At 42.3% G+C, this 23,519-nt stretch overlaps 1 protein-coding gene across 1 annotated transcript in view; it reads right to left on the bottom strand.

Annotated features, from left to right (window-relative positions):
• Window positions 1-256: 256 nt before the first annotated feature.
• The window catches only part of LOC135463507 (multidrug resistance-associated protein 1-like), a 41,589-nt gene continuing 18,326 nt past the window's right edge, over window positions 257-23,519 (bottom strand). Inside the window, exons 16-30 of the mRNA XM_064740766.1 lie at window positions 22,372-22,548; window positions 22,025-22,192; window positions 21,307-21,496; window positions 15,385-15,478; window positions 12,751-12,856; window positions 11,994-12,228; window positions 10,991-11,301; window positions 9,823-10,022; window positions 9,188-9,314; window positions 7,845-7,946; window positions 5,769-5,915; window positions 5,160-5,318; window positions 3,598-3,764; window positions 2,953-3,147; window positions 257-505 (exon numbers count right to left, since the gene is read on the bottom strand). Coding sequence (XP_064596836.1) covers window positions 394-505; window positions 2,953-3,147; window positions 3,598-3,764; window positions 5,160-5,318; window positions 5,769-5,915; window positions 7,845-7,946; window positions 9,188-9,314; window positions 9,823-10,022; window positions 10,991-11,301; window positions 11,994-12,228; window positions 12,751-12,856; window positions 15,385-15,478; window positions 21,307-21,496; window positions 22,025-22,192; window positions 22,372-22,548 — 2,490 coding nt within the window. The 3' untranslated portion in view covers window positions 257-393. The remainder of the gene's footprint in view (window positions 506-2,952; window positions 3,148-3,597; window positions 3,765-5,159; window positions 5,319-5,768; window positions 5,916-7,844; window positions 7,947-9,187; window positions 9,315-9,822; window positions 10,023-10,990; window positions 11,302-11,993; window positions 12,229-12,750; window positions 12,857-15,384; window positions 15,479-21,306; window positions 21,497-22,024; window positions 22,193-22,371; window positions 22,549-23,519) is intronic.

Below are 23,519 nucleotides of genomic sequence, written 5' to 3'. Positions count from 1 at the left end.
GAGTAGTTCGTCAGAATTGTAGCATTACAGCAGAAAATCGTGTGTTTTGGCACAGTTTGTAAAGGACTTCTTATGGCTGTAAATGTTCCTCAGTGCAGGACAGCATTCAGTGAATGGCTCTGCATACTAGCAGTTAGCAGATCTGACTGGTCAAGGATTGGCCAAAAATGGTTCCACTTCAGGTTTAAATTTACAATTAATTTGTCATAAAAAACAACGAATCAGCATTCAGTTGATATATTACATACTAGCCTGCGCAGACTGAAGAAATATGTGTTTCAGAAAACATCAAAATATTAAACTTGTAAGTCGTGGAGTGTGCCAAAGAAGTCGATTTTATTGGCCGTCCTCGGTAAATGACACCATAGTACATCTGAGTGTTCCAATCATGCATCACGCCAGACCAGCATTCCTGGCCAAACTGTAGAACAAGCCCACTTTGTTCTGTAGTAAGACAGACGGGGAATCAAACTCGCTGATCATGCCGTTGTCCAGGACGAGGATTCTGGAAAGAAAAGTAGCACAGAAATGTTTGACTGCTTGACTGAGTGGTTAAGTATTTGCTTAAAACACTCAGCTATTGTCATACTGGATGACTATAGGCCTACAATTAGGATGGCTACAGGCCTACAATTAGAATGGAGTTAGGCCTACAATTAGGATGGGAATTGGCCTACATTTAGGATTGCTAGAGGCCTACAATTAGGATGGAGTTAGGCCTACAATTAGGATGGCTAGAGGCCTACAATTAGAATGGAGTTAGGCCTACAATTAGGATGGCTAGAGGCCTACAATTAGGATGGAGTTAGGCCTACAAACAGCATGGGAATTGGCCTACAATTAGGATGGCTAGAGGCCTACAATTAGGAGTGCTAGAGGCCTACAATTAGGATGGCTAGAGGACTACAATTAGGATGGTTAGAGACCTACAATTAGGATGGAGTTATGCCTACAATTAGGATGGCTAGAGGCCTACAATTAGAATGGAGTTAGGCCTACAATTGGGATGGCTAGAGGCCTACAATTAGGATGGAGTTAGGCCTACAATTAGGATGGCTACAGGCCTACAATTAGGATCGAGTTAGGCCTACAAACAGGATGGCTAGAGGCCTACAATTAGGATGGGAACAGGACTACAATTGGCTATAGGACTAACTGGGATAGCGATAGTTAGGCTTTAAAGGGGTACTCCGATTTGGTACACGTCCACCCATGACTGCCGTCTTACAAACATGAAAAATAGAGATCGTACAGTCACACCAACGTACAGTCACACTAACTATCTCACTGCTCACCTATCGTAATCGACTCGGGATCAAACCGATGGTTATAAGATCATACAGCCACACTAACTATCTCACAGCTCACCTATCGTAATCCATGACAGTACTGAGACGATGGGCGATGGTTAAGATCGTACAGCCACACTAACTATCTCACTGCTAACCTATCGTGATCCAGGACAGTACTGAGACGATGGGCGATGGTTAAAATCGTACAGTCACACTAATTATCTCACTGCTCACCTATCGTAATCCATGACAGTATTGGGACGATGGGCGTTGGTTAAGATCGTACAGTCACACTATCTCACTGCTCACCTATCGTAATCCATGACACTATTGAGACAATGGGCGATGGTTATAAGATGATACAGTCACACTACTTATAACTATCTCACCGCTCACCTATCGTAATCCATGACAGTATTGAGGCGATGGGCGATAATTAAGACCGTACAGCCACACTAACTGTCTCACAGTTCACCTATCGTATTCCATGACAGTATTGAGGCGATGGTTAAGATCGTACAGTCACACTTACTATCTCACAGCTCACCTATCGTAATCCATGACAGTATTGAGACGATGGGCAATGGTTAAGATCGTCCAGCCACACTAACTATCTCACAGCTCACCTATCGTAATCCATGACAGTATTGAGGCGATGGGCAATGGTTAAGATCGTACAGCCACACTACATATAAATATCTCACAGCTCACCTATCGTAATCCATGACAGTATTGAGGCGATGGGCAATGGTTAAGATGGTACGGTCACACTAACTGTCTCACAGCTCACCTATCGTAATCCATGACAGTATTGAGGCGATGCGCGATGGTTAAGATCGTACAGCCACACTAACTGTCTCACAGCTCACCTATCGTAATCCATGGCAGCACTGAGGCGATGCGCGATGGTTAAGATCGTACAGCCACGCTACATATAAATATCTCACAGCTCACCTATCGTAATCCATGACAGTATTGAGGCGATGGGCAATGGTTAAGATGGCACGGTCAAACTAACTATCTCACAGCTCACCTATCGTAATCCATGACAGTGCTGAGGCGCTGGCCGATGGTTAAGATGGCACGGTCAAACTAACTATCTCACAGCTCACCTATCGTAATCCATGACAGTGCTGAGGCGCTGGCCGATGGTTAAGATCGTACAGTCACACTAACTGTCTCACAGCTCACCTATCGTAATCCATGACAGTATTGAGGCGATGGGCGATGGTTAAGATCGTACAGTCACACTAACTATCTCACAGCTCTCCTATCGTAATCCAGGACAGTATTGAGGCGATGGGCAATGGTTAAGATCGTACAGTCACACTAACTATCTCACAGCTCACCTATTGTAATCCATGACAGTATTGAGGCGATGGGCGATGGTTAAGATCGTACAGTCACACTAACTATCTCACAGCTCACCTGTTGTAATCCATGGCAGTATTGAGGCGATGGGCGATGGTTAAGATAGTACAGTCACACTAACTATCTCACAGCTCACCTATCGTAATCCATGACAGTATTGAGGCGATGGGCGATGGTTAAGATCGTACAGTCACACTAACTGTCTCACAGCTCACCTATCGTAATCCATGACGTATTGAGGCGATAGGCGATGGTTAAGATCGTACAACACTAACTATCTCACACTCACCTATCGTAATCCATGACAGTATTGAGGCGATGGGCGATGGTTAAGATCGTACAGTCCTTGAACTCCTCACGTATCGTCGCCTGAATGAGATCATCGGTTTCCATGTCGACGGCAGCTGTGGCTTCGTCCAGGACAAGGATTTTAGTTTTCCTGAGCAGAGTTCTTGCCAAGCAAACAAGCTGTTTCTGTCCAACACTGAGAAAAACAAGAATACTACAAGGTTTGTAAGTCATTAATCACTTATTGGTAAAACTTGTTGAATAATGTTTTTATTTGTTTTAATTTTATCTCTATGTCAAATTGCGCTAGCCTGGGGCTAGGGACTGTATTTATTTATTTGATTGGTGTCTTGAAAATTATTGCCTCCTGGTATATATGAGCAGTTGTAATCAAGGTACATCTGGGTTACATATTTATAGATATCTTATAAACTAGCATGGTACACCATTCGAATACTCAGTTTAGTGAAAACTGTTGATTGCTTCTCTTTGCATGAATCCCTTTTAGTTTCTTACTTTGTGTACTTTCTTAGTTCTTTGGTCAAAACGGACACGAATCTGTTTTCAAAATTTTTCGCTAAAGGACATGCGGATGGACGACACACTTGAGCCCCCCTATTCCCACGATCATCTCTTCAAACAATACCTGAGGTTTTGTCCTCCTTCCCCACACTCGTGCTGCAGACGCTCAGGTAATCCCTCCACAAACCCCTTCAGGTGAGCATGCTCCAGCGCCTGCCAAATCCGGTCGTCATGGTAACGATCGAACGGGTCGAGGTTCATCCGCAGAGTTCCGGAGAAGAGAACTGGGTCCTGTACATAGATAAATGGTGGACAAACTTTGCATTCAGTACCGTACTGGATAAATCAAAGGTTCTCAGTGGCAGGCTACCGGCGCCCCACTTGTAGCTGGCTTCTAGCACTCACCACTTAACCAATCCCCAGTCGAGAAACCAACCAATAACTATTGAACTAATCTGGCCCGTTACTTTACCTGTCTACCAGAGCCTCGTAATGTTCATACAAAATTAATTTTAGGCCCCTATTTGACTATATGCTATTTGTGCTATATTCAGAAAGTGTAATCCCTGTTAACGATAATACTGTTACTTAATCCACTTTCTAAATGACATCTATACCTGTCTGATATATTCACCTAAGGGAGTGACGTCGTTTGTGATCATCAGAGGGGTAATGCATGTTCGCTGTAAAGTCTACCGGTCAACTACCTTCTATTTTTGTGGAAGGCCTGTTGGTCGAGTGGTCTAGACGGTTGACATGTATTGCTGGCGGTTTGGTGCCTGACTCTGAGGTCGCTGGCTCGAAACCCACAGTGGTCTCAGCCAAATTTCAGCACTAGAATTTGTGCTATATTCAGAAAGTGTAATCCCTGTTAACGATAATACTGTCCCTATTTGACTGTTTCTCAACCTTATGCTCAAGAAATTTTTACACAGAAGATGGCGGTAAGTTTAAAGTGTGGAAAGAACCATAGTGCCAGGCGTAAACCACCAACCCTTGGCAAGTTACTGAACAACTTTCCCACAGATAATGTACATGTACACGGGTATACACCATATTGGCGGAAAACAGTTAATCTTAAATGGACGTTAGACTAAATCGGAACATACCCGTGTCAAGACTCGCGTTACAAAACCCCACCTTGGACGACACGATTTCAAAGTAAGATGTTATCGCAGGTGTAAAGGCCACAGATTCATTTATGCAGACTATAACAAACTCATGTTAATTGCTTTACCCCTCTGCTTTGAGTGTGTACAGTCCTTTCCATGACTCTCTCGAGCAGATGTTGACAGCAGACGAGATTGCAGCGAAACGGGGGAGGAAGGTATGGCAATTTACCCTTCGTTTGTGTCATTTTCGTGTCAAATAAACGTGTGAAAATTTAAAGTAGGTGTGGTAGAATAGAAATAATGACTCTTTATCGAGTCACTGCTAACTGCGGCGCCTCATTCTAAAATTTCAACTCTTCCACATTTACCGGTCAAAAATCAACAATAATGACTCGATAAAGAGCCATTATTTCTTAAGTTTACTAGGATGATACAGAAATATTACGAAATAAAACATTTAAAAAATAAAACTTTAGTGTGCACAGTTTCAAACCCTTCAAACATAACATAACATTGAAATGTGACATCTACAATATCCCTCAAACACTGGTTCACAGAATTTGGAGAATTTTACCTGAGGCAAGATTGTAATTCTTGATCTTAAGTCATGTAATCCCAGATCAGCGATATTCTGTCCATCGATGACTATAGCACCCCCTTCAGGTTCGATAAGACGAAACAACGAATGAGTCAGCGACGATTTGCCGGCGCCTGTTCTTCCCACAACTCCCACCTACAAACAAATGAGAACGTGAAAAATATTACTGATAAGATATGATTACATTTCAATTTCAATTTTATTCTTTTAATTTGGTTGGTGGGTTTACTATGAAATCTTTTAATGCCAATGGAAAAATTCACAATAGTTAGTTTAATGTTTGGAACTAAAAGTTTGAATTTTCATTGCTGATAAGTAGGCCCAGTTACTTTACATTTCTTGGGTATTCGTAATTTGAACTTCTATTATCCAAGCCTAAGTACATAAATCAGGTTTTAATTCATTCTAAAGTTGATACAAAGCCCTTTCTTTCGCAATGTCTTTGAACTTTTAGAGCGTATTTAGAGTTTTTTCCCAAATATGTACCTGTATTTCGCATAACTTCCAATGCGGTCACGTGTTTAATCCAGTTCGCCATAAAACAGATACATGGCCTATTTATAAAGAGAAGAACGTTCTACTGACCCTCTCTCCAGCCTGAATATCAGCTGTAATCCCTTTCAGCACAAGGCTAAGACCGGGCCTATATCTTGTGGCGTAGTTCTCTAGCCTGATCACCCCTTTGTCTGGCCAGTCATGTGGCGGCTTTCTGTTCTCATCGTACCACTGAGCCTGAAAATGTCGTCAGTCATGTGATGTTGTGACAATCTACAGCGAACACATTTCTTTACACTGATAAGACTTAGAATACCTCCAACAATGGAGAGCTCTACTTGTGTAAGGATTGGGTAATAATAGATTAGACTGCACTGTATGACTTCCTCCAGCCACGAAATTACAGAGGTCAGTTATCTGTTAACAATTACCTGTGTAAATCAGGTTAGATACGTAAGCTGTGAAGTAGGTGATAAAATCTAAACATAGCTAACTTTTATGTTAGTTTACTTATGCATCTTTGGCGCACCTCATGGCGTTTGCGTGTGTATTCACAGACTTGAACCTCATTTACATGAAGTTTATCATACCTCTGTAGGTGTTTAAATGAACATGTTCATAACTCTGTAGGTTTTTACATGAACATGTTCATAACTCTGTAGGTGTTTACATGAACATGTTCATACCTCTGCAAGTGTTTATGGCAAGATGTTCATACCTCTGCAGTTGTTTATGGCAAGATGTTCATACCTCTGCAGTTGTTTATGGCAAGATGTTCATACCTCTGCAGTTGTTTATGGCAAGATGTTCATACCTCTGCAGGTGTTTATGGGAACATGTTCATACCTCTGCAGGTAAATTTGTGGATACCTGTGCAGGCGTTTACATAAACATGTTCATACCTCTGTAGGTGTTTATGGGAACATGTTCATACCTCTGCAGTTGTTTATGGCAAGATGTTCATACCTCTGCAGTTGTTTATGGGAACATGTTCATACCTCTGCAGGTAAATTTGTGGATACCTGTGCAGGCGTTTACATAAACATGTTCATACCTCTGTAGGTGTTCACATGAAGTTACCCATACCTCTGTAAGTGTTTACGTGAACATGTTCATATCTCTGTTGGTGTTAACATTAAGATGTTCACTCCTCTGGATGTGTTTACGTTTACATATTCAAGCCTCTGTAGGTGCTTACGTGCACATGGTTAAACCTCTGTAAGTACCTTGAAGTTGTGCATACTTCTGTAGGTGATTACATGAATACTCTCATGCCTCTGGAAGTGTTAACGTGAACATATTCACACCTCTATTGGTGTTTATCTGAGCATTCATGTCTTAGGTGTTTACATGAACACGTTCATGCTTCTGTAGATGTTAACGTGAACACGCTCATATCTCTATAGGTGTTTACATGAACACGTTCATGCCTCTGTGTCCCAGCAACCTGCGGATGTTTCTGGGTTTCCCCCAGGCTCTACCCGGTTTCCTCCCACCATAATGCTGGCCACCATCGCATAAGTGAAATATTCTTGAGTACGGCGGAAAACACCAAATAAATAAATGAACAAATCATGACTCTGTGGATGTTCATACCTTTATAGGTGTTTTCACGACCACTTTCATACCTCTGTAGGTGTTTAGGTAAACACGTTCATGTCTCTGTAGATGTTAACGTGAATACCTTCATGCCTCTGTAGGTTTAACATGAACACGTTCAGCCTCTGTAGATGTTTACATGAATACCTTCATGCCTCTGGGGATGTTTACATGAACATGTTCATATTTTTATAGGTGTTTACATGAACATTTTCATGCCTTTGTAGATGTTTACGTGAACACATTGATACCCCTGTAGATGTTAACGTGAACATATTCATGTCCTGTAGATGTTTACATAAACATATTCGTACCGCTTTAAGTGTTTACGTGAACACATTGGTACCCCTGTAGATGTTAACGTGAACATATTCATGCCTCTGTAGATGTTTGCATAAACATATTCGTGCCTCTTTAGGTGTTTACGTGAACACATTGATACCTCTGCAGATGTTAACGTGAACATGCTCAGGCCTCTGTAGATGTTTACATGAACATGTCATACCTATGTAGACGTTTACATGAACATGTTCATATCTCAGTTGGTGTTTACATGAACAGTCATACCTCTGTAATTGCTTCCGTGTATTCATTTATCCTTTCTACAGACACAATCTTTGTCTCCACTGCAGAAGCCAGTCGTGCCAGCCAGGTCAACGCCTCTGTGATCTACAAAGGCAGATCACCGTACAACCCTGTACAATTATCCCAACTTTCCAAAAGTTAGCAATGTTTTCAAACACGCACTGTTGTTTACAGTATTAGAACAGAGCTCATTTTCTTTCAAGGTATGGAGTTTTCATTTCACGCTCTGACTTTTTCCGATGTCGGACACAATTCATGTTCTCACATCAGACATTTCTGTCACCATATATTTTCCTCATCAAGACGTTGTCCCCGTCATACATTTTCGCCATCAAGACATTGTCCCCGTCATACATTTTCTCTATCAAGACATTGCCCTCGTCATACATTTTGTCTATCAAGACATTGTCCTCGTCATACATTTTGTCTATCAAGACATTGTCCTCGTCGTACATTTTCTCCATCAAGACATTGTCCTCGTCATTCATTTTCTCCATCAAGACATTGTCCCCGTCATACATTTTCTCTATCAAGACATTGCCCTCGTCATACATTTTGTCTATCAAGACATTGTCCTCGTCATACATTTTGTCTATCAAGATATTGTCCTCGTCATACATTTTCGCCACACAGACATTGTCCCCGTCATACATTTTCTCTATCAAGACTTTGTCCCCGTCATACATTTTCTCCATCAAGACATTGTCCCGGTCGTACATTTTCTCTATCAAGATATTGTCCTCGTCATACATTTTCTCTATCAAGACACTGTCCTCGTCATACATTTTCTCCATCAAGACATTGTCCCCGTCATACATTTTCTCTATCAAGACATTGTCCTCGTCATACATTTTCGCCATTAAGACATTGTTCCCGTCATACATTTTCGCCATTAAGACATTGTCCCCGTCATACATTTTCCCCATCAAGACATCGTTCCCGTCATACATTTTCCCCATCAAGACATCGTTCCCGTCATACATTTTTTCCATCAAGACATCGTTCCCGTCATACATTTTCTCCATCAAGACATCGTTCCCGTCATACATTTTCCCCCTTGTACCCGTCATAAATTTTAAACAACAGACATTCTACACATTAGACAAGTTCCCAAACAGACAGTTCCTTACCATACATTGTCCCCACTAGGCATGTTCCCAAAAAGATATTTCCTTACTGGACATGTCCTCCACCAGATATTTCCTCCACCAGACATTTTCTCCACAACTCATTCTTCACATCACACGTATCTCCTAAGCTTTGCCTTCAGTAGACACTCTATACATAAGACATTATATTCCACAGACCACTGACGTCCTGTTTACCTCTAGAGCGTAGGATACTGAGAGCCCCACCAGGCCTCCCTGAATGACACCTCTCTGTGAGACGGCAAACATGCCGGCGGCCAGCACGATCATGTTGCCCACCATTTCCAGGAAAAAGCACAACCATCTACAACAACAACACCAAAACTTAACAAAGTGTGTCTCCGACAGAACACACTGATTTTATACAGGTAAGCCATCGACACTATACAGAAGATTGATTATCAAACAGGTATTTATTAAGGCTGTGGGAATACAAAGAAAGGCACCTAAATAATCATCACTAAATGCGTCCATGAAAAATATACGCGGAAAACAACTTTTGGTAAGAGCGTTGTAACAAAAAATCTCAGAAACCTATATTAGTATTCGACGTGGAAATTACTCAGAAATTAATTCTGCCTCAAATGCTACCAGCTTTATCCGCTATTTATACAGGATTTCGGACAAACTCCTTTGGGAAATGGTGTTTTAAGTTGTTTTGAAAATTGATCTTGTGACTATTGACTTTTGAACACCCGTTCATGGTCTATCAATACTATACGAATGTATTAAAATATATGGTAGATGTAAAACGTATTACTTTATCACTCAAAACACTTTACATATACACAGGAATTCTAGCTGTAATATACCTATCTGTACCAACTCCGGCGAAATAAAACATGTGGTTATGGTCAACTTGGCTCTGTTGCTCCTCGATGAACCTGCGCTCCGCCCCAAACGCACGAATCACACTGGCGCCGCTGATGGTCTCACTGAAATGGCTAAAGATCGGAGAACGCGTTTTCGACTCCAGGCGCTTTAATTGTCGAGATGTGCTGATATAAAATCTCTGAAAGCAAAGAGAACAGAACAGCAGTTGGTTAAGACAATGGTTTGGTTCATTGATTACCTATAGCTTGGCGCCGCTTTTAACTTTTTTTTTACTTTGCGCTGGAGGGTCCTTGCCCCGCCGTACATCTCCCACACATCACACACAGCTCACTCAGATGTACAGGTGGTCAGTTTAAGATTTTAAGGTGAATGGTTTTACTCCGATATCAATGACCCAACCTGACCATCGTAATGAAAGTGAAATATTGTTGATTAAAACACCAATCAAATAAATAAATACTTCGATCATGTCACGACACTTTCCCTTTGTGGGAGATTAGTTACATTACCGACGAACATCTTTTGTGTCGACATCTATTTGTACACGGACAAATTTAAACATACATGTACTGTTCCAAAGTCACAAGACTTACCGCGCCACAAGTGACGAAATCTGACGCCACGTCCACTCACCAGATAAGATACAAAGACATGAATCTGGCGCCCCGTCCAGGCACGAGATTTCAGGATCCGTCCAGTCTTGAGACAGACATAACCTGAGACGGTATCACAGCTGAGCCTCATGGTTAGAAATAAAAATCTAGCTCTTGCCTACTGTACTAAGAGGCTCCTTTTATTGTCACCGAGGGAGGCTTATTAATTGGGTATCTGAGGTTTATTGTCTAGCAACGGCAGGCTGTTTAATACAGGAACGTTACTTGACTATGAAATAGAAAGGCTACATTTCAAACGTGGGGCTGTTGCTGGACATAATAGAAAAGAGGTGCGTGTTGGTTTTTAAATGGTTACACGTAACCGGTGCAATTCGATTAAGGTTAAGTTATGGTTTTATTCTAACTGTATATGAATACAAATACTTAAAACTCTAGCATCATGGCTTAGATAGAATGAGGGAAAACAACATTCCATGATGTTAAATGTAACATATCAGAAACTCAAAGTACTCAGACTGATTCTGTAGCCTACCTGAATGATGTAGTAAAGCAAACACAACGGCATAATCAGTGAAAGGAAGATAGGCGTGCTGTAGGCAATGATGACGAGGATGCTGAGAACAAAGCACGCCGAGTCTAACCACAGACCTAGCAGATTGGAGAGTTCTTCATCCACCGAGTCGATGTCTTTGGAGAACCGGTTGACAATTCTGCCGATGGGCGTCGTGTCGAAGAACGCCATCGGTGAGCGTAACACGTTCATTAGGAGGTCAGCGTGGAGTTTTGATGCCGCACATGTCATGCGAATGGCCATCAGGAAAGAGAATGTTACCACACAGATACCTGAACAAAAAGACCATAAAACATGTTCCAGGCAGATTTGACTGAAGTCCATCAGATCTGAACTAATCCGGGGTAATGTATCTTTTGAACAAAATCGAGTTTAGCTCAAACAGACAGTAGAGATTGATTGGTTGATTAAGTAATTGATCGCTGTTTAACGCCGTCTACAGCTGGATTCGATCTTTCGATCTTCGTGGTCAACAGCCATTATGTAGCAGTTATAAACTGATCATGCCCCTGTAATGAAGTTAAAAGGTTAGCTATTTCTTCACAAAAAGGACAAGTTCAACACTTTTTTTGTTTTGGTTTGTTTTGCCATAAAATAATATTCCCTTTTACAGGTATAAAAATACATTTATTTATTATTTAACGCCAAGCTCAATAGTTTTTCAGTAAAACCATGCCGATCAGTTTTGTGGGTGTAGGAAAACGGAGTGCGCCGGGTGAACAACCTACTTGACATAGTTATGCACACCGTCCTACCTGACATAGTTTTGCACACTTTCCTACCTGACATAGTTATGCAGGACCGTCCTACCTGACATAGTTATGCACACAAGCCTGGCGCACTAGATTTTATTCACATGTGTGTGTGTATCTATCTATCTATCTATCTATCTATCCATCCACCTGTATTAAAGATGACCCTGGCCACTGACGTGACCACAGTCACCATCATTATACCCACTTACCCTGCCCTATACCTAGTCCCCCATAGATCCCCAAGTAGTAGTCGTTTTTCTCTCTGTACACCGGGCTGTCTGACGGCAGAGAGCGATTGGTCAAGACTGCATCCGTCGTCCAATGGCTGAGCCAGATGTTGCTGAAGATCATGCTGACGTCATACATGACGTAGAGACCACAGAGGAGCAGGGCAAATGGAACGCCCAGCGCGCGAAAATACGTCAGATACACCTTCCAGCTCACCTGGTCAACAGACATATTTCTTATCTCACTTATTTAGTTATTTCTTTTTCGAAGCTTTGCGTTCAGGTATATTTTGCCCACGTAAGGGATTACGACTAATCTGTGCGAAGGGGAACTTCGTCCACATGCACATATTTTTGCTTTATTATTGACAGGTTTCATTTTCGGAGCAAATTTTGAGAAAAAAAACGACAAATTAATACCCCTTGGGAATTTCCCGGAGATGTACACGCACTATTTACACAGGCACAATAATGTTATCGGTTTATTTACTAGATTGATGCTTAACGCCGTGTTCAAAGATTTTCACTTCTAAGACGGCGGCCATGTGATCAAAACCAGAGTACCCGGGGTAACCCATCGCCCACGGCGCAGAATTATTGTGACTGTTCCAAACATATATCAATGCTCATGAATGGCATTTCAGTCATATAATTAACGCGTCTTTTATCAGAAATGTGCTGACGGTTACCCATATCTGTCAGCAATGAGTACATGTAAAAATAATTTCTGGAAACTCACAGCACCAACTTGAGCAGTTTCCTCGTCTATGAGTCGATCCTGGATCCCCGTAGAAGATGGCTCTTTGTCCGTAAGTTTTCCCTCTCGTGACAGGCTTCCCGTGAATCTATGCGTCCAAAGAGACATTCGCACACCACAGGTTAATAATCGCAAGGCCAATTCTCAAAATGACGTTTAACACAAACCACAGAAGAGTTTTTATAGAACTAAATTGGGACGGAATCATGCAACAGTTTTCAATGATGTTAGAAACATGCGATGAACGCTCTAGGCGAATGGGTGAAATCAGCGGTCACATCATGTACCGAGTTAGTATATAAGTTGTAGATAATAAATTATTATACCCCATAGGGTTATTCTCCGTTTCGATTGGTCGAGAGACGATCACATGATATTCTGCAAAACATGATGAACGACGATCACGCGTCTAAGGTATGCAAGGTCAAGCTCACAAAGTAATATCCCACGTTCACGAGCCAATATCCAACGATCTCGTGCTAATATCCAACGATCACGCACGTTGATTCCACAGCCATTATCTCCCTTTGTTAGGTCTCCGATGTCTGCTTGTTCGTAAACAGCGGTTTACGGTTATAGCTGAGTTATCGACGTTTAATTCCGGCGATTTAAACACATCCCGAAAAGGTTCGCTGTTATTTCGATATAAAAAAAACATATGGTGCATGCTGTGGGATAGACTATGAGGATTGCCACCTCTCGACAAGTGATATTCACTCTCTCCTCATATCCCATCCCACAGTAGACACTATCCACGATGAATATACAGCCCCTAGCCCCAGATTCTGGTCGATCTGTCCATAATTACTTACCAGAGAATTATGCCCATTAAAGAACTTAGGAAACTTTGAGTGAAGGCGCTGGGTAGAATAACGGTTTAACATTGAAACTTGTGACTTTGATTGAAATCTTCACAAGGCCAGCTATGTACGTGCCAGATGCTGGACCCTTCGGTATATTGGTATCCAAGAAAAGGTGATTTACAATGTCAAAATTGAAACTGTCACTCTGGGAGACAGGAAACTGTTTTGGTCTTTGTACAAATGTAGGACCAGATAAGATGTACAATCTGGAGACTCTGTGGTTTCCTATAAATCCAGCCAAGTTGGATATACATGTATATCTTTCATAGGGATAGTTTTAAGCTAGAAGATCATCAATAATCCGTTTAGTGAATGAGAATCATGGGGCCTGGTGAGGATTACTCTGTTATAGTTTGTGCATATAATCGCATTCATAAGATTACATGTATCGTTCAGCGTAATCGGGGCAAAATGCATAGCCATGGGAATACCTATACACTGTTGATACATGGTTTCCCCGCAGTTCACATAGATTTTATTAATGGAAAATTCAAGCAATTTGATAAACAACGCAATACGCCAGGGATGGTAACTCCTGTATGTTGTGGAAGTCAAGACGGTTTTGACGGTAACACAGATACAATTAATGATCAAATTATATCAACTACATCTGTCTGAGGAACTAGTGTAGAGAATCAGAAATCCCAAGTGGAGATGTCCATAGAAGGTACGTCTATTTGAGCGCCTAGTTCTTCAGTATGACGTCTAGAACTTTTTAAAAGCCACACACAGTTGACGCCTGAATTTTTTGCAATTGCACAACAACACTTTTTTTTCAAAATGACTGTACTACTTATGGTGTTGTCGTTAAGAGAGTAGATACAAATCTGACGGTACCGCTTCTTAACCCCGCAATAAAACCAGCTTTGGGCAGCGATTTATGCATTTGGAATCCAGTAAAGTTATGGTACATCGGTGTGACGGGAACTCCTCTGTTTAAGAAAGGACTGGTGTGAAATAATGTCTTGTTGACAGTAACCGATTGAAGACGCTCATATAATCGTTTGAGCAGTTTATCCATTTAGACCATTTGTCTGCCAAGTGTATGGCGTCCATGTCTGATTTCCTCCACCCATATAACCGCCATCGTAAAAGTGAAAAACGCTTGATTATCCCGTGACGCAACAATAAAGAAATATCCAAATGCTGTATGTTTAAAACATAAGAGGATGGGGTCTCGCTGATCCACCGACATAAACAATATTCTCGGGGTACGAGCCCCTCACTAAATTTATTTATTTACATATTTATTACGAGGGCGACTGCCTGGGCTATGCCACTGTCAACATTTAAAGATGTATAGCATAGACTGTAAATCCAGAGCTGCACCGACAGTGTGATAGACGTACAGCATAGACAGTAAAAGCAGAGCAGCACCGACAGTGTGATAGACGTACAGCATAGACAGTAAAAGCAGAGCAGCACCGACAGTGTGATAGACGTACAGCATAGACAGTAAACGCAGAGCAGCACCGACAGTGTGATAGACGTACAGCATAGACAGTAAAAGCAGAGCAGCACCGACAGTGTGATAGACGTACAGCATAGACAGTAAAAGCAGAGCAGCGCTGACAGTGTGATAGACGTATGGCATAGACAGTAAAACCAGAGCACCACCGACAGTGTGATAGCTGGCAAAATGGTCACGCGTAACCGGTGAAATACGGCCTCTTGTCAATTTACCTCAGTCACACCACTCTCATAAACAGGAAATTCCAACAGCTACAGTTAATTGGGTCATTGCTGAACTTACTTTCTCTGACCGCGTTCCCTCCTTTCTTCATGTCGATCTTTATCAGAAGTCACAGAATATATCCTGTCTAGCATCTCTGATCGACAAGTGGCTGCTTTGGTGAAAAGAAACGATTTATTACGATTTGACCAAGGCTACATGTATCATGATACAAAATGAAACACGGTTAACATTTTAAATAACAGCTTTGACGTTTCCGCACAGTTGTAATCGGATTTATTGCACAATTAACCGATACGGTAACATTGATGTTTAGCATTTTAGCATTACAAACATTTACATTCCTAGGCTTGCGGAAGCAGGAAAGAGACCCATGTTGCTATTTTAAAAGCAAATCTTTAAGAATTGCAATCTAAGACCTAAGGGATTTTAATTTCACTGTACGGGAGGCGAATCCATTAAATCCCTTGATTCTACAGAATCATAACCACAGTCGTATACTACAGGTCACTACTGAAATCATAACCACAGCTGTCCACTACAGGTCACCACTGAAATCATAACCACAGCCGTCCACTACAGGTCACCACTGAAATCATAACCACAGTCGTCCACTACAGGTCACCACTGAAATCATAACCACAGCCGTCCACTACAGGTCACTACTGAAATCATAACCACAGCCGTCCACTACAGGTCACTACTGAAATCATATAGACAGCTGTCCCCTACAGGTCACTACTGAAATCATAACCACAGCAGTCCACTACAGGTCACTGCTGAAATCATAACCACAGCTGTCCACCACAGGTCACCAGTGAAATCATAACCACAGCAGTCCACTAGAGGTCACTACTGAAATCATAACCACAGCAGTCCACTACAGGTCACCACTGAAATCATAACCACAGCAGCCAACTACAGGTCACCACTAAAATCATAACCACAGCTGTCCACCACAGGTCCCTGCTGAAATCATAACCACAGCTGTCCACTAGAGGTCACTACTGAAATCATAACCACAGCAGTCCACTACAGGTCACTGCTGAAATCATAACCACAGCGGTCCACCACAGGTCCCTGCTGAAATCATAACCACAGCTGTCCACTAGAGGTCACTACTGAAATCATAACCACAGCAGTCCACCACAGGTCACTGCTAAAATCATAACCACAGCGGTCCACTATAGGTCACCACTGAAATCATAACCACAGCTGTCCACCACAGGTCACTACTGAAATCATAACCACAGCTGTCCACCACAGGTCACTACTGAAATCATAACCACAGCTGTCCACCATAGGTCACCACTGAAATCATAACCACAGCAGTCCACTACAGGTCACTACTGAAATCATAACCACAGCTGTTCACTACAGGTCACCACTGAATTCATAACCACATCAGTCCACTACAGGTCACTGCTGAAATCATAACCACAGCGGTCCACTACAGGTCACCACTGAAATCATAACCACAGCGGTCCACTACAGGTCACTGCTGAAATAATAACCACAGCTGTCCACCACAGGTCACCACTGAAATCATAACCACAGCAGTCCACTACAGGTCACTGCTGAAATCATAACCACAGCCGTCCACTACAGGTCACAACTGAAATCATAACCACAGCTGTCCACTAGAGGTCACTACTGAAATCATAACCACAGCAGTCCACTACAGGTCACTACTGAAATCATAACCACAGCTGTCCACCACAGGTCACTACTGAAATCATAACCACAGCAGTCCACTACAGGTCACTACTGAAATCATAACCACAGCAGTCCACTAGAGGTCACCACTGAAATCATAACCACAGCAGTCCACTAGAGGTCACTACTGAAATCATAACCACAGCGGTCCACTACAGGTCACCACTGAAATCATAACCACAGCGGTCCACCACAGGTCACTACTGAAATCATAACCACAGCAGTCCACTACAGGTCACCACTGAAATCATAACCACAGCAGTCCACTACAGGTCACCACTGAAATCATAACCACATCAGTCCACTACAGGTCACTACTGAAATCATAACCACATCAGTCCACTACAGGTCACTACTGAAATCATAACCACATCAGTCCACTACAGGTCACCACTGAAATCATAACCACAGCCGTCCACTACAGGTCACCACTGAAATCATAACCACAGCAGTCCACTACAGGTCACTACTGAAATCATAACCACATCAGTCCACTACAGGTCACTACTGAAATCATAACCACAGCAGTCCACTACAGGTCACTACTGAAATCATAACCACATCAGTCCACTACAGGTCACTACTGAAATCATAACCACAGCTGTCCACTACAGGTCACTACTGAAATCATAACCACAGCTGTCCACCATAGGTCACTACTGAAATCATAACCACAGCCGTCCACCACAGGTCACCACTGAAATCATAACCACAGCCGTCCACTACAGGTCACTACTGAAATCATAACCACATCAGTCCACTAGAGGTCACTACTGAAATCATAACCACAGCAGTCCACTACACGTCACTACTGAAATCTTAACCACAGCAGTCCACTACAGGTCACTACTGAAATCATAACCACATCAGTCCACTACAGGTCACTACTGAAATCATAACCACATCAGTCCACTACAGGTCACTACTGAAATCATAACCACAGCTGTCCACTACAGGTCACCACTGAAATCATAACCACATCAGTCCACTACAGGTCACTACTGAAATCATAACCACATCAGTCCACTACAGGTCACTACTGAAATCATAACCACAGCCGTCCACCACAGGTCACCACTGAAATCATAACCACAGCAGTCCACTAGAAGTCACTACTGAAATCATAACCACAGCAGTCCACTACAGGTCACTACTGAAATCATAACCACAGCAGTCCACTACAGGTCACTACTGAAATCATAACCACATCAGTCCACTACAGGTCACCACTGAAATCATAACCACAGCTGTCCACTACAGGTCACTACTGAAATCATAACCACAGCAGTCCACTACAGGTCACTACTGAAATCATAACCACAGCCGTCCACTACAGGTCACTACTGAAATCATAACCACAGCAGTCCACTACAGGTCACTACTGAAATCATAACCACAGCAGTCCACTACAGGTCACTGCTGAAATCATAACCACAGCTGTCCACTACAGGTCACTACTGAAATCATAACCACAGCCGTCCAATACAGGTCACCACTGAAATCATAAACACAGCTGTCCAATACAGGTCACCACTGAAATCATAACCACAGCTGTCCACCACAGGTCACCACTGAAATCATAACCACAGCCGTCCACCACAGGTCACCACTGAAATCATAACCACATCAGTCCACTACAGGTCACCACTGAAATCATAACCACAGCAGTCCACTACAGGTCACTACTGAAATCATAACCACAGCTGTCCACTACAGGTCACTACTGAAATCATAACCACAGCAGTCCACTACAGGTCACTACTGAAATCATAACCACAGCAGTCCACTAGAGGTCGCTACTGAAATCATAACCACAGCAGTCCACTACAGGTCACCACTGAAATCATAACCACAGCCGTCCACCACAGGTCACCACTGAAATCATAACCACAGCCGTCCACTACAGGTCACCACTGAAATCATAACCACAGCCGTCCACCACAGGTCACCACTGAAATCATAACCACAGCCGTCCACTACAGGTCACCACTGAAATCATAACCACAGCTGTCCACTACAGGTCACTATTGAAATCATAACCACAGCAGTCCACTACAGGTCACTACTGAAATCATAACCACAGCCGTCCACCACAGGTCACCACTGAAATCATAACCACAGCCGTCCACTACAGGTCACCACTGAAATCATAACCACAGCCGTCCACCACAGGTCACCACTGAAATCATAACCACAGCAGTCCACTACAGGTCACCACTGAAATCATAACCACAGCTGTCCACTACAGGTCACCACTGAAATCATAACCACAGCCGTCCACTACAGGTCACCACTGAAATCATAACCACAGCTGTCCACTACAGGTCACTACTGAAATCATAACCACAGCTGTCCACCACAGGTCACTACTGAAATCATAACCACAGCAGTCCACTACAGGTCACTACTGAAATCATAACCACAGCAGTCCACTACAGGTCACTACTGAAATCATAACCACAGCTGTCCACTAGAGGTCACTACTGAAATCATAACCACAGCAGTCCACTACAGGTCATTACTGAAATCATAACCACAGCAGTCCACTACAGGTCACCACTGAAATCATAACCACAGCAGTCCACTACAGGTCACTGCTGAAATCATAACCACAGCAGTCCACTAGAGGTCACTACTGAAATCATAACAACAGCCGTCCACTACAGGTCACCACTGAAATCATAACCACAGCGGTCCACCACAGGTCACCACTGAAATCATAACCACAGCAGTCCACTACAGGTCACCACTGAAATCATAACCACAGCAGTCCACTACAGGTCACTACTGAAATCATAACCACATTAGTCCACTACAGGTCACTACTGAAATCATAACCACAGCAGTCCACTACAGGTCACTACTGAAATCATAACCACAGCAGTCCACTACAGGTCACTACTGAAATCATAACCACAGGAGTCCACTACAGGTCACTACTGAAATCATAACCACAGCAGTCCACTACAGGTCACCACTGAAATCATAACCACAGCAGTCCACTACAGGTCACCACTGAAATCATAACCACAGCCGTCCATCACAGGTCACCACTGAAATCATAACCACAGCCGTCCACCACAGGTCACCACTGAAATCATAACCACAGCCGTCCACCACAGGTCACCACTGAAATCATAACCACAGCCGTCCAATACAGGTCACCACTGAAATCATAACCACAGCAGTCCACTACAGGTCACTACTGAAATCATAACCACAGCAGTCCACTACAGGTCACTCCTGAAATCATAACCACAGCAGTCCAATACAGGTCACCACTGAAATCATAACCACAGCCGTCCAATACAGGTCACTACTGAAATCATAACCACAGCCGTCCAATACAGGTCACCACTGAAATCATAACCACAGCTGTCCACTACAGGTCACTACTGAAATCATAACCACAGCCGTCCAATACAGGTCACCACTGAAATCATAACCACAACCGTCCACTACAGGTCACTACTGAAATCATAACCACAGCTGTCCACTACAGGTCACTACTGAAATCATAACCACAGCTGTCCACTACAGGTCACTGCTGAAATCATAACCACAGCTGTCCACTACAGGTCACCACTGAAATCATAACCACAGCCGTCCACTACAGGTCACTACTGAAATCATAACCACAGCCGTCCACTACAGGTCACTACTGAAATCATAACCACAGCCGTCCAATACAGGTCACCACTGAAATCATAACCACAGCTGTCCACTACAGGTCACTACTGAAATCATAATCACAGCCGTCCACTAGAGGTCACTACTAAAATCATAACCACAGCTGTCCACTACAGGTCACTACTGACCTGGGGACACTTTAGTGGTTCGTTATGTGGTTATTATGAGGTCATGGACTTAACATAAGCTAATGTAGCCCATAGAGAAATTCCTTAATTTTGAGGTCTAAAGTACAGGATACTCATTTAATGTATTGACACTTGGAGGGAAAATATCAAGTGAACAAATATATATATTCAGACGATATATGAATAATATATATTCATACGAAATATATATACTCATAAAACTCATTACACTTTTCGTGTATTTGTCTTCATTAAATGGTGTGCTATGCAATGTTCGATTAGTGACATGAAACGTCCATCACGACTGACAGTTGTCACAGTTCTTCAGAAGTATGATATGTGGTCTATATTACAAAATACTTTTGGTAGGACAAGATTACAAAAAAAGACTGTTCATGATAACATAAAATCGTGTCGTCTTACAAGGGGATCTCCCTGATTCACTCACAATTTTCGTCTTCTTCGCCATCATCTGTGTCTTTCTCCAGATGATAGGCTTTCAAGAACTGAGCAAACGCCCCATCGTGGGTCATCAGCTCATCGTACGACCCGACCTCAGAAATTTCCCCGTCGACCAGTACGACAATCTTGTCCACCAGGGGGAGCCAGTGCACGCCGCTAGTCACGAGAACACGGGTCTGGGGAACACAGAACAAAACAATAGTTGTCCCGGGTAAAAACATTGTTTAACTATGTCTGTAGTATTCAACTGAATTATCATTGACATATAACTTAATCTGCACTATTTGTTTATCTGACTGTTGTTCAAAAATACTTCACTTATGTGACGGCAGTCCGTTGTATGGGTGGAGGAAACCAGAATAGTAAACCACCAACATTTGGTAAGTTACTGATAAACTTTCCCACGCGGGATGTGTATATAGAGACTTGTCCGCCGTATACAGCATCAATTTGGAAAACTTGGCTACAAGCGTACACGAGATACTAATATACATGTGTTTACAAAGAAACGGACACATGGACTTACATGACGTACGCTTATAAAATACCCTGAAGCCCAATTTGGAAGAGGGGTAATAAAGTGAAAACAACTGACAACAATGTATTCTTGAATTAAATGTAAGTATTGGAAGAAATGAATCTGTAAATAACTCTGATACTGCTGACCAATCAAATTGATCACATTATGAAGATGAACTTTGTACCTTTCCCTTCAGCATACCCTGTGAGGACATCACATGATCAAAGATGTGCTTGCCCACATGTGAATCCACGGCACTGAGTGGGTCATCCATCAAGTAGACATCCGCGTCGTTGTAAACGGCACGGGCCAAACTCACCCGCTGCTTCTGACCCCCGCTTAGGTTGATGCCCTTGAGATGAAAAAATAATTTGGTGACTTCTTCGGGGAATTCTTCTGTATACTTTCTTAGTACTTTGTTGTTTGTGTTGAACGTTGCTTTGTGAATTGTCTTTGCGATAATTGACCAGGAATGTCTTTTTCAACTAACGGCTGGTATACGAACGTCTGTTTTGACACTTAGATTCTCACCTTCTCTCCTATTTCTGTCTGGTCTTTAGCAGGCAGTATGTCCAGGTCTGGACCAAGGGCACAAGCCTCTATGATCTGACGGTACACCCCGGGGCGCAGCTCTGCCCCAAACAGGATGTTGTCCTGCACGGTGGCATTCTGTATCCAGGCTTGTTGTGGTACATATGCAAATTTACCCTGACAACATAAATACGTGTATTACTTGTAAATTTTAACACGGAAATACATATATATCCCATGTGAATTTTAGGACACCTTGCAACTAGATGGGGAAGTCGTTCTCCTGTCGCTCAGATCGATTGCCAACCTGCTCACAGTGACAAATCGTCTGCGAAATGACGTAAGGGCTTCCCCGGTATGCGGTTGAAGTCGTTATGTAGCATGTGTATATGTAGCATGTGTATATGTAGCATGTGTATATGTAGCATGTGTATATGAAGCATGTGTATATGTAGCATGTGTATATGTAGCATGTGTATATGTAGCATGTGTATATGAAGCATGTGTATATGTAGCATGTGTATATGTAGCATGTGTATATGTAGCATGTGTATATGAAGCATGTGTATATGTAGCATGTGTATATGTAGCATGTGTATATGTAGCATGTGTATATGTAGCATGTGTAGCCGATTAAATAGATCAAGATGAATTATTAGTTCCTAACACAATCAGTCTACTGTATGCCTTTAAATGCATGGGATAATATCCTTTTCCGCCTAATGTTTGAAATAAGTTTTGTCTTACGAAACATACCGTGAATATATGACAGTGTCTATAATTGACATTTATTACGAAGTTAAACTGATAACCAGATGCCCTCTTTCTCAATGTAATTGTACGATATGCTGTGAGCTGAAGTAAATAGCGTTGAACTTTCACTGGGGAAATACTGTATATAATCTGTATAGATTTAATATATTTAAACTTATCTAACATATATCCTGACAATATGGAGAAATATAAAAAAATCTTGTGTGGTTCAAATTAATCCCTCTCTATTACCCCACTTTGTTAAGCACTAAAAAGTATGCAATTGTAACAATCGAACTCGATATTCTCATGAAAAAAGGGGTGATACAAGCATGTTACCACTGTACTAATGCAGACAATGAGTTGGAATGCATGAAATACTATGGTGAATGTAG

The sequence above is a fragment of the Liolophura sinensis genome, chromosome 3, assembly GCF_032854445.1.
Source record: "Liolophura sinensis isolate JHLJ2023 chromosome 3, CUHK_Ljap_v2, whole genome shotgun sequence".
Classification (NCBI taxonomy): Eukaryota; Metazoa; Mollusca; class Polyplacophora; order Chitonida; family Chitonidae; genus Liolophura; species Liolophura sinensis.
The sequence above is the reverse complement of the archived record's forward strand: the minus strand, read 5'-3'. Positions and strand labels throughout refer to the sequence as shown.